Consider the following 15,247-nt stretch of genomic DNA (forward strand, 5'->3'; position numbering starts at 1 on the left):
ACTTAATGGATGGCATAAGGCTGGCAAATGTGTCTTTAGAAGAATTTATCTTAGCATGTAAATATTGTTATATTGTTAGTTATGCTGACTTATGCAAGTCACCTACCTGTTACATACTGTAGTTACATACATAGTTACATGGGGTTGAATAAAGACCAGAGTCCATCAAGTTCAAACCCATCCAAGTAAACCCAGCACAGACAACCTATACTTACCAATCTATACACTCACACACATAAACAATATATACAACCACTAATACTAACTGTAGATATTAGTATCACAATAGCCTTGGATATTTTGCTTGTTCAAAAACTTATCCAGGCCCCTCTTAAAGGCATTAACAGAATCTGCCATTACCACATCTCTAGGAGGGGCATTCTACAACCTCACTGCCCTCTGTGATACGATGAGGTATGGCATTTTTGAGCTTTCTTTCTCCCCTTTCTTAATTTTTACCACATGTGCCACAGCTTGCTTTTGGGTTTTGCTTTGCCCCTGTGTGTCTGTGGTAGAGGGTCAAATCATTGCTTTCTTGCATTCATTTTTGTGTATTACTGTTATTATCAGGATTTTTGCTTGGCGTAAGGAGCATTGCAAGACATCATCTACTTGCATTGAATGATTGCCCCCAAAGGAAAATAATTTAATATGTATAGGATAGACAACCTCAGGCCAGATTAATAATTTTCATTTCTGGTGTTACTGACACTTTAAAGGGGAGAACAGTGTGCTCAAGTTTAATTGCTTGACTTGCAACATAACAGCAGAACACTAGTGGAGCCTTTTAACGACACTTAAACTAAGGTTTAATTTTTGTTTAGGCCAAGTCTTTGTGGCTGCTGTCACCTCTTTACTGCTGCTCTTAAACTGCTGCTGCTGTCAATGCAATGACAGCTTTTCCCAGCACAATCATGGGATGGGTGAGCCAAAAACAAGAACATTTTTAAGTCAGTAGCTTAAGGTGGAGATTCTGTACTGGGCCAGTTCTGTGCACCAAAGTCCTGATATTGTGGCTGATGGGAAGCCTGCATTACACAGCATAATCTGTATTTGTAGATCTTAACTTGCAGCCCTTTACGAAGCCAGGTAAACTTAACTTTTATAATGAAACACTCAAATCAACTGTTTTGGAAAAAAAAAAAAAAAATGTTATGTTTTATTGTGTTTCCTCGAAATATAAGCTTCCATGGAACAGATATGACAATGGGGGATGAGCTGCAGCCAAAATAACCTAAATTATTATTTTCTTCACTTAAATGTAAGATTTCAAAGATATACTTTATGTTAGATATTCATTAGTTTTATTGTGTGCACCTTTACTGAATGTGCGATTAACTAAACACATATTTCCAAAAATGTCTGCATGGTTTGCAACTAGATAGACATGAACTGACAGCAATGCATAGATTATTTATAGCAAAAATATTTCCTTCTTATTCAAATTAAACATATCTGCTAAAACCCATAGAAACAAGGACATTGCAACAATTCAGTAAGGAAAATGGTCCTTTTACCTTTACTGATATGCAATGTTTTCATACTATCAGGCTTAGGAGTACTAGGGATTTTTGATTCCCAATCCCACCCACACATGCGGGGAGGCATCTAATGATTCAATCGCAACTTGTTGATATAGTCTGTATTCTCTTATTGGAGAAGGTAAGGTAAAAACTAAGTAAGCTTTATCAGAAAAGTCTATGTACAGTAAATACAGCCATAAGCACTCTCAGAAATGCTGCACTTCCTCTATCAAAAGAAACACAGGATTTCACGTCTTCCTTTATGTAAACATGTTCTCCGGTATCAGACTTCCTTTCCTTTAGGGCTCCTTTAGGTTTGGGGCATGAGTCTGCGAGCTTCTAGGGCTGTTTAATAATGAATAAATATAGTGTTTTAGGTGGCACTAATGTGGCTAATCTATTGGCAGTAAAATGTCAAAATGCCTTTCCTTCTTCTTTAAGTCAAATGGTAGAGCGTTGCAACCTTCTTGCCTTTCAGTTGATGTTGCATGGTGTCAAAACTTAAATAGTTTTAATGACAGCTTCTGTCTGCCAGTCTTATGCAGTAATATAACTAGGGTATTGATAACACCTCAAGAGATGAACATTTGTTTTAAGAGCCTTTTAATTCTTGGAAAAAATGTAAATATTCATTCTCATCCTTCACTTGAAATGTCTTATTATGTGACAACCTGGGTAAGAAGCTATTTTTTTTCTTTTCAGTCATTTTTATTAGCATTTCAAATTTTACTGAATGAGCATCTTAATACAGAAGGTATATTATGACATTTGGATGTATATTTAAAAAAGAAAGGAAAAGTTTTTTTAATTAGCGGATACAGGACTTGTCAGCACTTTTATACTTTACTAAATAAACCTATATGCTTGTAACATATTTATTATGCACTAATTGGGCATGGAGCCATTTTTGCTGCTACTGCTTTTTTCCCACGGATTTGATAGATAGACTCATCCGGTAGATAGCCAGATTTCAGATGCAAATAACTAGAAGACATTAATATATACGAGAAAATAGGTGCAGAATATGCAGAAAATTAAAAGGGCACAGGAATGTAAGAAAATGGAGGAAAAGAATAAAAACGCAGATGGAAAAATTGTAAGAGGGAAATAGTTCCCCTTTTCTATTCGACTCTTGTATTTTTTTCTCTCCTTATTGTCCCCTTTGTCTTTTCTCCTGTGAAACCCAAAGTGCATCCGTCTTTCTGATACACATGATATCTGTAAAAATATATAGTGGGCTGGTAGTTAAATACTGGGCATCATAGCATAGCTTAAGCAAAAACAGTCTGAAAATCATTAATGTGAGCATATAAAGTTGACTTCCCAATGTCCATTGTTATAGTCCATTTTTAGCCTCCAAAGAGTCCTTAAGCCAGTTATAATTTAAACGTGGAATGCAAAATACTGTTCTCTTTATTTGTGTTCTGAGATGTAAATGAAAGGCAGCAAATACCCTGTACTATATCTGCTTGTATAAGCAGAGCACCAAACTGACAGGCAACTGAGACATTATTCCTGTGATTGGCCTCAAATCCTTTTAAATGGCAATGTATTGCCAAAAATAACTCTTATTTGATTAAATGTAATTGTTTAGCCAATCAGAGTGAGGTTCTCTGCAGTCAGATTCAATCTTGCATGTAAAATGAGGGAAAAGGAAGAAAGTACCCTGTTTAGGTATTTCTACCTTTCTTGGTGTGTTAAAAAAATTTCATAGGAACGTCACATAAATAATACCTATTTTTCAACTATTTTGCTAAATAGCAAAACTAAGCTGCAGGGTGCAAACTAAAAGGATCATCTTGTGACACATGATATATTATATTTAATGCCATGCCAGAGGCTGCAATAACCCCTGCTAACATTTCTGTACAAAGCTTCTATACTGTAATTAAAAACATTCATATAACACATTTGTGTTTTATTTTTAGGCAACTAAAAATAATTGCATTTTGATTATAGCCTTTTTTTTCATTGTGCATCCTTAAATAAAAGGAACCACCAAATCGCATGTATGATTCATTTATGTAAACACCATCAAAGCACTGCATTACTATGGGAAGTATTCTGCTTCAGAGCATTTACTATGCAAATTAATAAGCATGGAAACTTTGATTTGCCAAGATCCGAATAAAAATAAGCTTTTGTTTTCTAAAGTAAAGCTGCAACATAAGCAAGTGTAATTTACCCACTGTGAAATATTTTAAAGTCATTTACTGGTTGTCAGTCCAGTGCCTAAATATAATTTAGTAACTAAAAACAATGAAATATCAACAGGCAAAGTAAATTAGCATTTTTATATCCAGTTATACTAATGTGTGTTTTCTTGTAGCAGTTCAAGGGGCATTATACTATCTGGATTTGGACTCAAAAAACAAATTATGTTTTTGATGTTTATATTAAGCCAATAGCATTCATGTCTAAGAGATCTTTTATTTAAAGGTAATTGCTTGATGGCTTATATAAATAACTTGCTGTAGTGTGTGTGTGTATATATATATATATATATTTATATATATATACACCTTTACTGGCAATATATAAATAATTCTTTTATGTTGTTGTCATGACCCCTGGTCCACCATACAAAAATCCTGTTGTCTTCCCATATTTAGGCCTCTCCATGACCAATGCAACAGGCTGTTTGTAAGCACACCACTCAGGCCAACATCTTGTGTGTATTTCTGCTTACATAAAAGGAAAAATCTTCTGTTCTATTTCCCCTGTGACTAAAATTCACCAGGACCCCTACATGCTCTAACTGGTATCTCTTCCTTAATAATTGCCCTAATAAATCTCATGTTAATAAAAATTAGATCTCTTGTAGAATGGTTAGTTTAAAGGAACAGTAACATCAAAAAATTAAAGTGTTTTAAAGTAATTAAAATAGAATGTGCTGTTGCTCTGCAAAAAACTGGTGTTTTTGCTACAGAAAAGCTACTATATAAATAAGCTGCTGTGTAGCTATGGGGGCAGCCATTCAAGCTGGAAAAAAGGAGAAAAGGCACAAGTTACATAGCAGATAACTAGTAGATAAGCCCCATCTAATGGGGGTTGTCTGTTATCTGCTAAGTAACCTGTGCCTTTTCTCCTTTGAATGGCTGCCCCCATGACTACACAGCAGCTTACTTATATAAACTACAGTAGTCTTTCTGAGGCAAACACACCAGTTGTAGCAATGCAGGGCAACGGTACATTATATTGTAATTACTTTTATACACTTTCATTTTTTGGTGTTACTGTTCCTTTAACATTTGAGCTAAACTTCTTAAACCTAGCAGTTACATTATCCATGAACAGACCAGTTATTCCTCTTTTTTGAAAAAAGAAATATCTTTTTACTTTTTAGGGGGGGTGACACCTTGCCTATGCAGTGTATTTATATTGCATGGCTGCTTTAGGCATGGTGCACCCACCTGTCTACTGCTTCTCATCTAACTGAAATGTTTATGTTCAGAGCCAACAGTGCCACACTGAAAACTTATAGGAATAGCTGGCAAAATGGTTGAATCACTCCTTGGAAGAACACAACACAGGCCAGTGGTCTTAAAGATGAGGACAGCCAGTCTGGAATTTAAAGTTAGCAACTGGGGTCACTGTGGATTATCTTATAAATTAGAATCCCCCGTGTTGTTGGCCTTTCATTGTCCTTTGGGTAGCTCTGTTATAGAAAGTTATTACAACCTTATGTTGATATAAGTTTGCTAATGAAATGTTGGTAACCAGACTCCCTTTTTATGGCAAAATTCATGACCTGAGTAATATTTCAAGATTTCACTAATTTAACCTTAAATGCAGGTCAAAATGTAATAAATCATTCTGTACATGCTGGGGAGGAGATTTGGATGATGTCAGTGATCGCATTTTTAAACACTGCACAGTTATATTGATAGCAGTCTCCAGCTTAATTATGTTATTAATGTTATTAATATGGAAGTGGGAAATCTATAAAGTAACTTTTTCCATTTAAAATCAGGAAATGAAAAAGGAAAAATCAATTTAAACATTCATTAAAACATTTCTCTGACATAGCCATCATGTTCCATTCTTCAAGATCTTTGTAGATTATGGTTTTAATACTCTGAACACCATGTCTTTAGCAGATGAAACAAAAAAAAAAAAAAGAATTTCTCTGAATATAAAATCATCAAGTATGGGTCACAAATGGTGGTGAGTTACAGCCATCCTATACTTAGCTAGCAGCTTCATGCTGAATGGCGGATACATTTCTTTGTCTTGGATATAAAAGAACGCTAGTGACTGAAACAAATGCAGAGAGTATGTTTTATAACTTTTTATTTAATAAAAGTATGGGGGAGTCAAGTAAATAAGTGAAACATAATTGAAATGAAGTTAAATGTTTCAGTAAACAAATTGCTATTCATAATTACATATCTCTAGGTCAACTGAGGAGAAGCTGAATAAATATCTTTGCAGATCGAATCTTCCACAGAGTAGTGGAATAGTCTTGGCCATTTGAGAGTTACATGAACATTTCTCAAGAAGTTTTATGATTTGTTTTACTTGGCTCTGTAATGACATTTTTCATTGCTGGAAGGTGTTAATTTTAGTAGAATTGAATAACAGCTCGTGCTTAAGTGTGCCAGTGGTCCTTTTTGTCTCCTCTTCTAATGGGACCAAATGCTTCTTTTCCCATCTGTCAGATCACATATGCACAGCTAAAAACATCTGTCTTCCTGAAGCCTCTATTTCCTTTTTCAACCACATCCGACTTTCTTCTGACAGCTAAAACACAGCAGCCTGAAGGATCCCTATTACTACGGAAAAAAAGAGCCACAATTGGGTGATGCTTATAAATGATGGATTCAAGATTTCCATTATTTTTGCCATTCTAGTTTTCAAACATTTTCAACACATTATTCTTGTTGGCACCATGCAACATATCAGTGGCAAAATCCAGGTACTAATTTAAATAGTTACACATGTGCATGCTCCTTACACATTGGATCCAGAAGCTGGTTTTATCCTCATCATTTTATAATGTGTATAGCCATTTACCTTTGGCATTAACTTGTCTTAGTTTCTAATATTAAAGCCTTTTGGACAAAAACACAGCAGGAAAGTAAAACACATAATACTCCCATTTCAGAATTTTGAGAGCAGGCTGTTCAGCATCTAAACTACTTGTATACCCAGCTGTAATTTCAATACTTAACTATTATTAACATTATTTTAAAAATGATCTTCTTATATGTTCCCGTTATATTTGTGGGTACTCGTCAAAGACTTACAAGTTAATTTTCCAAAGGAAAATTAGTGATGTGCCGTTTTGCATTACTAAGGCTATTAATGGCTGCAAGGCTAGTGGCACAAGGATGAAGGCACTGGAACAAAAAAATTGTAAGATCAATTGCCTTGCCACATCTTGGGATATCAGCATTTTGGGGCAATTAATTCTTATGTGAAAGCATAAGAAGATTTTCCTAGACTTTTTTGGAATGTCAGGTCTTGGCATTTTGTCTCAGTATCATTTTCCTGGGAAAGGTTTCCATTAGTATAAAGTATCCTATAAAAACAAAGAACATGAATTCCTTTTTTCACTGTAATAATAAGAAGTACCTTGTACATGATCCTAACTAACATATAATTAATCCTATTGGAGGTAATGGCACTCACGTATAAGATCAAACAAGAAAGCCTGGGTGTGGTATTAGGATTTAGTGGAACAAAAATGGAGATTTTTTATTTCTAATGTCCATCTAATGTTTCAGCTGTCTCCACAGCCTTTGTCAAAGTGAGTAAAGACATAAAAAGATCCCCTAATAAACCCAATCTGGCGCCAAAAGTAGGCTGATGATGTCACTGTGTCAGTGGCCAGTTAACACCACCAAACGTGTACATATATAAGTAAATAAAGTAAAATTAAAGGAGAAGGAAAGGCTAGTAAAGAGTTAATCTCAAACTGCAGGCATACCTTCAGTTGTCTCAAAAGTACCCTTAAGTCTCCCCATATTTCACCTGTTCAGATGATCAGAAGCCAAACTGGAAGAAATAACTCTGAGCTGTGTAAAGAAAGTTCCCATAATGCCTCACTCCTGCACCAAGACTGAGACCAAGTGTACATGCTCAGTTTGTAAGACTATGGGGCTGATTTACTAAGACACGATTTCGAATCCGAATTGGAAAAATTCCGATTGGAAACGAACATTTTGCGACTTTTTCGGTAATTTTGCGAATTTTTTGGTAATTTTGCGATTTTTTCGGCGTCTTTACGATTTTTGCGTAAAAACGCGAGTTTTTTGTAGCCATTACGAAAGTTGCGCAAAGTCGCGATTTTTTCATAGCGTTAACACTTGCGCGCAAAGTCGCGCCTTTTTCGTAGCGGTAAAACTTAAAAGGCGCGACGTTTCGCGCAAGTTTTAACGCTACGAAAAAATCGCGACTTTGCGCAACTTTCGTAATGGCTACGAAAAACTCGCATTTTTACGCAAAAATCGTAAAGACGCCGAAAAAATCGCAAAAGATACGAAAAAATCGCAAAATTACCGATCATTACGAAAAAAACGCAATCGGACGCATTCGGCCTGTTCGTGGGTTAGTAAATGTGCCCATATGAGTCAGCTTCCTGCTGATTGGCTCAGAACCACATTCCTAAGGGGGGGGAGTGAGTTCTTAGCATTCTTGAGGGGGGGAGCAGGAGAGGGGAGAGAGCAGAGAGCTGCATGTATCTGGCACATGAATTACAGACACAACAAATCTTTTGACAGAGAAGTCAGTGCAGCATTTCTGTGAGTGCTTATGGCTGTATTTACATACACCTTTCTGATAAAGCTTACTTAGTTTTTACCTTTCTTTCTCCTTTAAACAACACTACAAAGAAACCAAAAGTGTTTACTAATAATAATGAAGTAAAAGCTAAAAGCCTGAAAGAAAAAGAGAAAGTGTATGGCTGAACTGCAAATCCCATGCCTTACCGAGCCATGCCAGGAGTATGGGGGAAGTATACATTAGGATGAGGGTACATGATGATTGTGTCAAAGCTACATCTATCCATTTAGAGACACTGTTCCCACATATTAGTTTTGCGCCCATAGTCACCACCTCACAACGAAGCGGGTTGTTCTGATTGGCTGATGAGGTCGCTGGAGCAGCGGGGACTCGGGCATTCATATATTTATATATATATATATATATATATATATATATATATATATATATATATATATATATATAAATAAAACTGTCACCAAATTGCACCAATTTTTTCCCAATTAAAATGCAGTTAAGCTCTCTAAAATGGAAAAGAGTATTTTTCAACAAATGACCATTTTGCATGATGAAACAATTGTTGTTTGTTCTAGATGAATTCTGAATGTAGTGTATTGCTACAGAAGCATGAGGTATCATATTTAATTATACTGTACCCAAACATCTCATCAGCTCAGTCATTTAGATTCTAAAGCTACACAAAACACAATGAGAGTTTTGCAATAACTTATGGATCATGTTGCACACATAATTTGCCTTGTTTCTATCTGCCAAAAAAGAGTTTTGCGCACTTGAAAATATCTGCATTAAATATGGTGCTGGTTCAGGGTAGAAGAAGAAAAATAAATTGACAAAAAAAATCTGTTTATAGGATGGTTTTCTAGCCCAAGTGTAATATTAAAATATTAAACATTCTGTCCCACCTTTAACCAGCCCCATGCTGTAAACTTCTTCCTGCCAAATTCAAATGATAGATCATTGCACAGTGATTATATTACAACTGTTATCCAGCAATTAATGTCACATAAATTATTGCCTTTTTAACTGAAACGGGATCACTTTGTTTCACCTATTTTTAGAAATATAATACCCAGTATTTTATTACTGCTAATTACAGTCATTTACATTTTTTTCTAATTAACAACTGAAAATTGTTTTTGCAAATAATCTCGCTGCCAAGATACACCTTACAGTAAGATTTCAAGAAAAACATTAGAATTGACAATGATTAATTGCAGTTATGAATTTGGATGTGTATATGCAGTACGTTCCAGTAATAAGCTATAACTATACAAGGGGGGATGCTACATAAGAAGTTCGCAGGACCAGAGGGAAAAATGGGAAAAAAATACTGGTTTTCCCTTCGTATATTCTTTGTTAATTATAGCTAATATCCATTATTATCAATTGTGCACTATGTTTTCTGCACATGGTATATTCAGAAGTCCAGGGTGTTTAACCCCTTGTATGGTGTATTAAGCTTTGTTGTACTTCTACTTGAATTTACCCCATGCATCGCAATCACAGAAATGATCCATAGAAAGGAGCTGATTGGCATCTGTAGTTAAATATTTTTATGCCAAACAATTGCCTTTAAAGGGGAACTCCACCCAAACACAACTTAAGCTTTTTGAAATGTAAACATAACTTCAAGCAGCTTTTCAATATACATTGATTAAAAAATATGCAGCCTTTTCATGATTTTTAATTTAATAATATGGTTGGGAACAATTACCTAAGCCTCACAAAGACTCAAAAAAAAACCAAAACTCCAGTAGTTGACTGTCCTCAGCCTGTCTGCAGCCTGCATCCTCAAAATCTCACAATTTCCTGCACACTTGAGAGTTGATTCACTAAAGGTAGATAAGTTTTATTGCACGCTTTTTTGCGTTAAAATTGATACGGAAAAAAATCACTTAAGTATTAACGCATGTGTTTAGTCGCATATCGCGTGCGTTAAATTTCACGCTGCCGCATGCGTTAATTTGCGCGCCAAAATAACACTAATGCATGACTCCCAAACACTTAGACACGCTAAATATCGCATTTGTCTGTGTGAAAATTAACACCTACTTGAGGCAGGTGATAATTATAGAAAAGTACAGTTAATGAGCTTTTGGCAACACAATATGTGTTATTTATTCAAGTATGTGTTGGCCCTAGAGTCATGCAGCCTCCAGTTTGCAGGGAAATGGTCATTTTCAGTACAGTAATTTTCTGAAAGTAATGGCATGTATGGCTAACATGGCATGCATTTTTTCACACGCGGCGACTTTTTGTACACGGTGCGTTGATTAGCACGAGTTCCGTCAAATACTGCACGAAAATAGTCTTCGCGACTAACATAACGCAAGCAGCATTGCATGTAAATTAACGCAAGTATGCTTTTAGTGAATTGTACGCTAATTTGCGAAAAATTCACCGCGCTAAAATAAATAGCGCACGTTTTATCGACCTTTAGTGAATCAACCCTTTGATGTCAGTAAGTAAAAGGAACATCACAATACAATGCACTGTGGGCTATTTAGTTCCTGCATGCTGTCTGTAATCTGTGGATAAGTTGTTACAATTTGTAACATCTATGTTTTAGTCCCTCCTCCCTTGACAGGATTTCAAATGATGCAGAAAGAGAAGAATTATTTTGCAGCTGGATTTCAGCATATAAAAATAGCATTTATTCACACTTTTTGAAGGAACAGATCACAGTGGTTGGTATATTAAGGGTTTCTGTGTTGTGTTGGGCTCTTTAACAAATTTTGGTTCGGAAGCCAGAGTTCCCCTTTAATTCCTCTCTGTTTATTCCAAAGTTGTATACTCTGCCTTGCATTTGGATAAAATAATTACACAATGTTATAAATATGAATGATTTTACATGGTTTACTGTGCTGTTAAATTTGAGATGTAAATTGTATTCTTACGTTGTGTTTTAACACTCCAATATAAACATGCCCATATGAGTTTAACTAAAGCCCAATATTTTGATCCCATATTCTGTTCGGAATCGCAGTCAAATGTACTCAAACATGTATTGTGCCAATTCATGTAAACCAGATGTCACAGTTTATTAATGTTAAACTTCCTAAATAGTAAAATTGCTGTTTTTTTACACTTTTCTATTCACATTGCATATTCCCGCTTTAAAATGGGCAAAGGCATGATCTATTTTGGCTAACTGAATAACATATATATCTTTATTGAAATCTATCATACTATGGAAATGATGCATATCACATATCACACTCTGCTCTAAGCAAATGATATTACAGAGTTTATAATTAGGCACTTTAGATATTAACCTCTTGCAGCTATTTTAACTGCTCTCTGTGTTTCTCTCTGGAACTCCTGTGCTCTTTGGCTGTCTGCCTAAATAACAATTCACACTTTATGATACTCCAGTGACTCCTAAATTTAGTCAGAGATTTGGAACACTCAGTGTTCAGAACATGTTGACATAGATGCATTTAGTTGCAAATAATGTAATATTTCATCATGAAATGCAGAGCTCAGGGGTCTTTTTTTCTGCATGCGGATATGAGGTCATTAGCTTGAATTACTAAGTGTCACTCAAACCTACAGTCTGCAGTCGGAAAGCTGCTTTGACCACAGAAGCAATTGAGATTGTTTTGGGTATGCATAGGAAAAATTAAAAACCTTATACATCAAATCACATTTATAAGGTTTTAACTGCAGAACTCACATTTTTGTGTGATTGCTCCAATGTCAAGCGAACATGTCCTGCATTTAACAAATTTATTTGATTATTCTTAATCTTGTAATGCAACAGTACTAGTGATGAGCTAATTTTTTTTGCCAGGTATGGGTTCGCTGCAAAATTCCAGAGTTCTGTGAAACTGCCGCAAAAATGTGCCACAACAAAAATTATGCAGTTGCAGTTGCGGTCACATCAAAAAAAGCTGCGTGTGTCAAAAAAGTCAGCAGTAGCCATGTTTTGGCAACAGATTCGCTCATCACTAAACAGCACAAGTTTTTTAGGATGCTAGAAAATTTGATCAGATAAAGCAAGATAGTTTCTTGCTTTTGTCTACAGGCAATGTATTTATCTTGTATAAATACCTTCTAAAAAAAGAAGCTATTTACATGCCTCATAGGCTTTGCCTCCCATTTAGGGAATTATGGGTGGAGACATGCTAACGGTTTGGTTTAATAGCAACCGTACATTAAAGCTTGCAAAAAGTCTGTTTTTATCACCATAGAGCTCATTAGTGCAGGACATTGGAACATAGCTTCTAAAGGGGTAGGACTTTGAGAGCAGCAAAACAAAGGAACCATCCCAGTAAGGGTAAGAAGCATTAAGATGAGCCAAAGATGCCTTTATAATGCAAGACTTCTTATCAAATAAAAATGCAGCATGAAACAGTCGTTTTACATCAGATTTTTCATGTAGTTTACAGATACGTTTTTCACATTGGTTCTATTATTGTTGTTAGACATGTACAAGTACAACTGTAAAAGTTAATTTAAAAGTGAACTACCCCTTTAATGGCTAAGTAGATACTTGTTAAATGTAACTCTGGTTTTACTTATTTGCCTACTGTCATTGTATTGCACTGATTGCAGGTATGGGATCTGTTATCTGGGCACCCATTGTCCAGAAAGCTCAGAATTGCCTCCCAAAGTCTTTATGTAAATCAGTTCAAAAAAGTTGTTTTCTCTTTAGTAATAAAACAGTACCTTATACTTGATCCTAACAAGGATTTAATTAATCTTTATTGGGGGCAACACAATCCTATTGGTTTTATGTCATGTTTTTTAGTAGTCAATGATTTTTTAGTAGACTTGGTAATCCAAATTACTGACCCATTGTCAGGAAAACCCCAGGCCCTGAGCATTCTGGATAACAGGTCCCTTACCTGTATGAAGAAATCTCAGTTCACCACTTCATGGTGCTAACGTACCTGTACATATTTTTCTCACAATTCTGTCCTTCTTTACATGCAGCGGTCCAGTGTAAACATGGAGCAGTTTATGATACCTGTGGACCTGGGTGCCTCAAGACATGTGAAAACTGGAATGAGATTGGTCCGTGCAATAAACCTTGTGTGGCAGGATGCCACTGTCCTGCTAACTTAGTGCTTCACAAAGGAAAATGTATCAAACCAGCTCTTTGCCCACAGCGGTGACAATAAGCCTCCATCAAGGACTTCTGAAGTTATTTTTTAAAGCTCTCACCCAATGAAGGACTCGACTGTTTAAACTTGTAAAAATATGTCATGTTGATACAGCCACACAAAAACAATTAATATAAATATATATATATATATATATATATAAATACAAATACAGCCTTTATATAAGCAAAGAAGGAAATTATGTATATTTTTTGCTATGAGGATTATGTATTTTTTTGTTAGGATTCTATCCATTAAGCTATTTGAACAATTGTAAAAATAAAACAGATGTTTTTAATTTAATATAGTGGCATGAAAAGAAATATTGGATGGCTTTGCCATGGCTAAAGATCTAGTCTTTCTTCCTTTTTTTTTTTTTAAAAGAAGAATTTTTGTGGCAGTAAACTTGCCAGACTGGATTATTTTCAGCATAAAACATGAATTGACATTTCAATGGGGAAACAAGGGATCTCTGGAGATCGAGGATTTGCTCAAATGTGAGAGAAACTGATTCAGTTGCTGAAACTTGAGTGATGAACCATTGAACATAAGCCTTTAGAAATGGACAGATATTCTTATTTACGAAAAGAAATATATTTTTAGGGCTTTCTATGTTCTCAAACTCTTGTATGGTGAATAACTAAACAGAAAAATAATGTTGTCTAATACAATGTAAAATTCCAAATATACGTTTTAGAAAACACTCATGCCACACATTTACTCAATAAGACCAGCACTTTAGTGATCCACCAGTTATAGTATTGACATGCTGCTGGGAGCAATATAGTAATGCATCCACTATATTGCAGTTCTACTAGATCACTGAACAAATGAAAATGTAAACTGTCTTTGTTCCACCACTGCTAAGGATGGTCTGACCAAATATTGAACCACAGATGGGGGCTAGAACCAAGTCTGAGAACCATTCTCTGCACTTGTTCCTGAGATGATATTAAAATGCTTAATGTGATATTGATCATAGATCACAGCGTGATTTTCAGATGACAGCACCTATTGTTATCAGTCCATGGGTTTCTGCAGTAAAGCCATCAATCAAAATAAAGCTGTTTGCCTAGTGTAAGCCTGCATACAATCACTACATAGTAGGGTCTGAGACATTCATTTCTTGACAATGCCCAGCAAGTCACCCACAGTTTCCATCATTTTATACCTAGGGGTATAGGTAGCTGATGTTTTTGTTTGGATGTGCCCAATAAAATAGGTTGTGCAATTCTTGACAAAATAAAACTTTTAAGGGTCACACCCACTTTTAAGGACATACCTTTCAAAAACCCACCCACCCTTAAAGAGATAGTGATACATTGCAATGTTAACAGGAATGTATCACTATGCCTACATAAAACCTAGCACTGCTATTCTTTTCTAATGGATGTGCCCCCCTGAGCCCCCGCCCCATCTTACCACTTACTAATCTCTTTTACTAAGTAATGCGGCTTGAAATTAACAAGCTGGGCGGGGCAATGTTCTCAATGGCTGGGGCACTGTTTATACATTTTTTCCCCAGTCTATCAGAATATTGTTCTGTCCCCAAGCATGCTGCCACTCGTGAAGCTGTTCATGTTTAACCTGTGCCAGAGACTGCCACAGGTTAGTAAGGCGTGATCTGGAAGGAAGCAGTAGGGCATTTTCAGTAGAAAAGAATGGCATTGCTAGGGTTTATGTAAGCATAGTGACACGTTCCTGTTAAAACCTGGAATGTGTCTTTTTAAAACAGGGATTAGAAATTTAGGATTTTAGATTTCGCTCCAAAATCTCCACATCTGAGAATCATTTTAGAAATTCAAGGAACACAAGAACAGTGCAAACTAGTGCCACAAGTACATTGTAATTAGTGAGAGACTAAGGATA

At 35.7% G+C, this 15,247-nt stretch overlaps 1 protein-coding gene across 3 annotated transcripts in view; it reads left to right on the forward strand.

Annotated features, from left to right (window-relative positions):
- bmper (BMP binding endothelial regulator) overlaps positions 1–14,477 on the forward strand; it is a 123,678-nt gene extending 109,201 nt beyond the window's left edge. The window contains exons 16-17 of one of the 3 annotated variants that reach the window (XR_004223097.1): positions 6,267–6,441; positions 13,209–14,477. Coding sequence is in view for 2 of the 3 variants with exons in the window: in XM_012964815.3 (XP_012820269.2) it covers positions 13,209–13,390 (182 nt within the window). In the remaining variant the exon portion in view is untranslated. 3 annotated transcript variants of the gene reach the window in all.
- The last annotated feature ends 770 nt before the right edge of the window (positions 14,478–15,247 follow it).

Source organism: Xenopus tropicalis, chromosome 6 (assembly GCF_000004195.4).
Source record: "Xenopus tropicalis strain Nigerian chromosome 6, UCB_Xtro_10.0, whole genome shotgun sequence".
Classification (NCBI taxonomy): Eukaryota; Metazoa; Chordata; class Amphibia; order Anura; family Pipidae; genus Xenopus; species Xenopus tropicalis.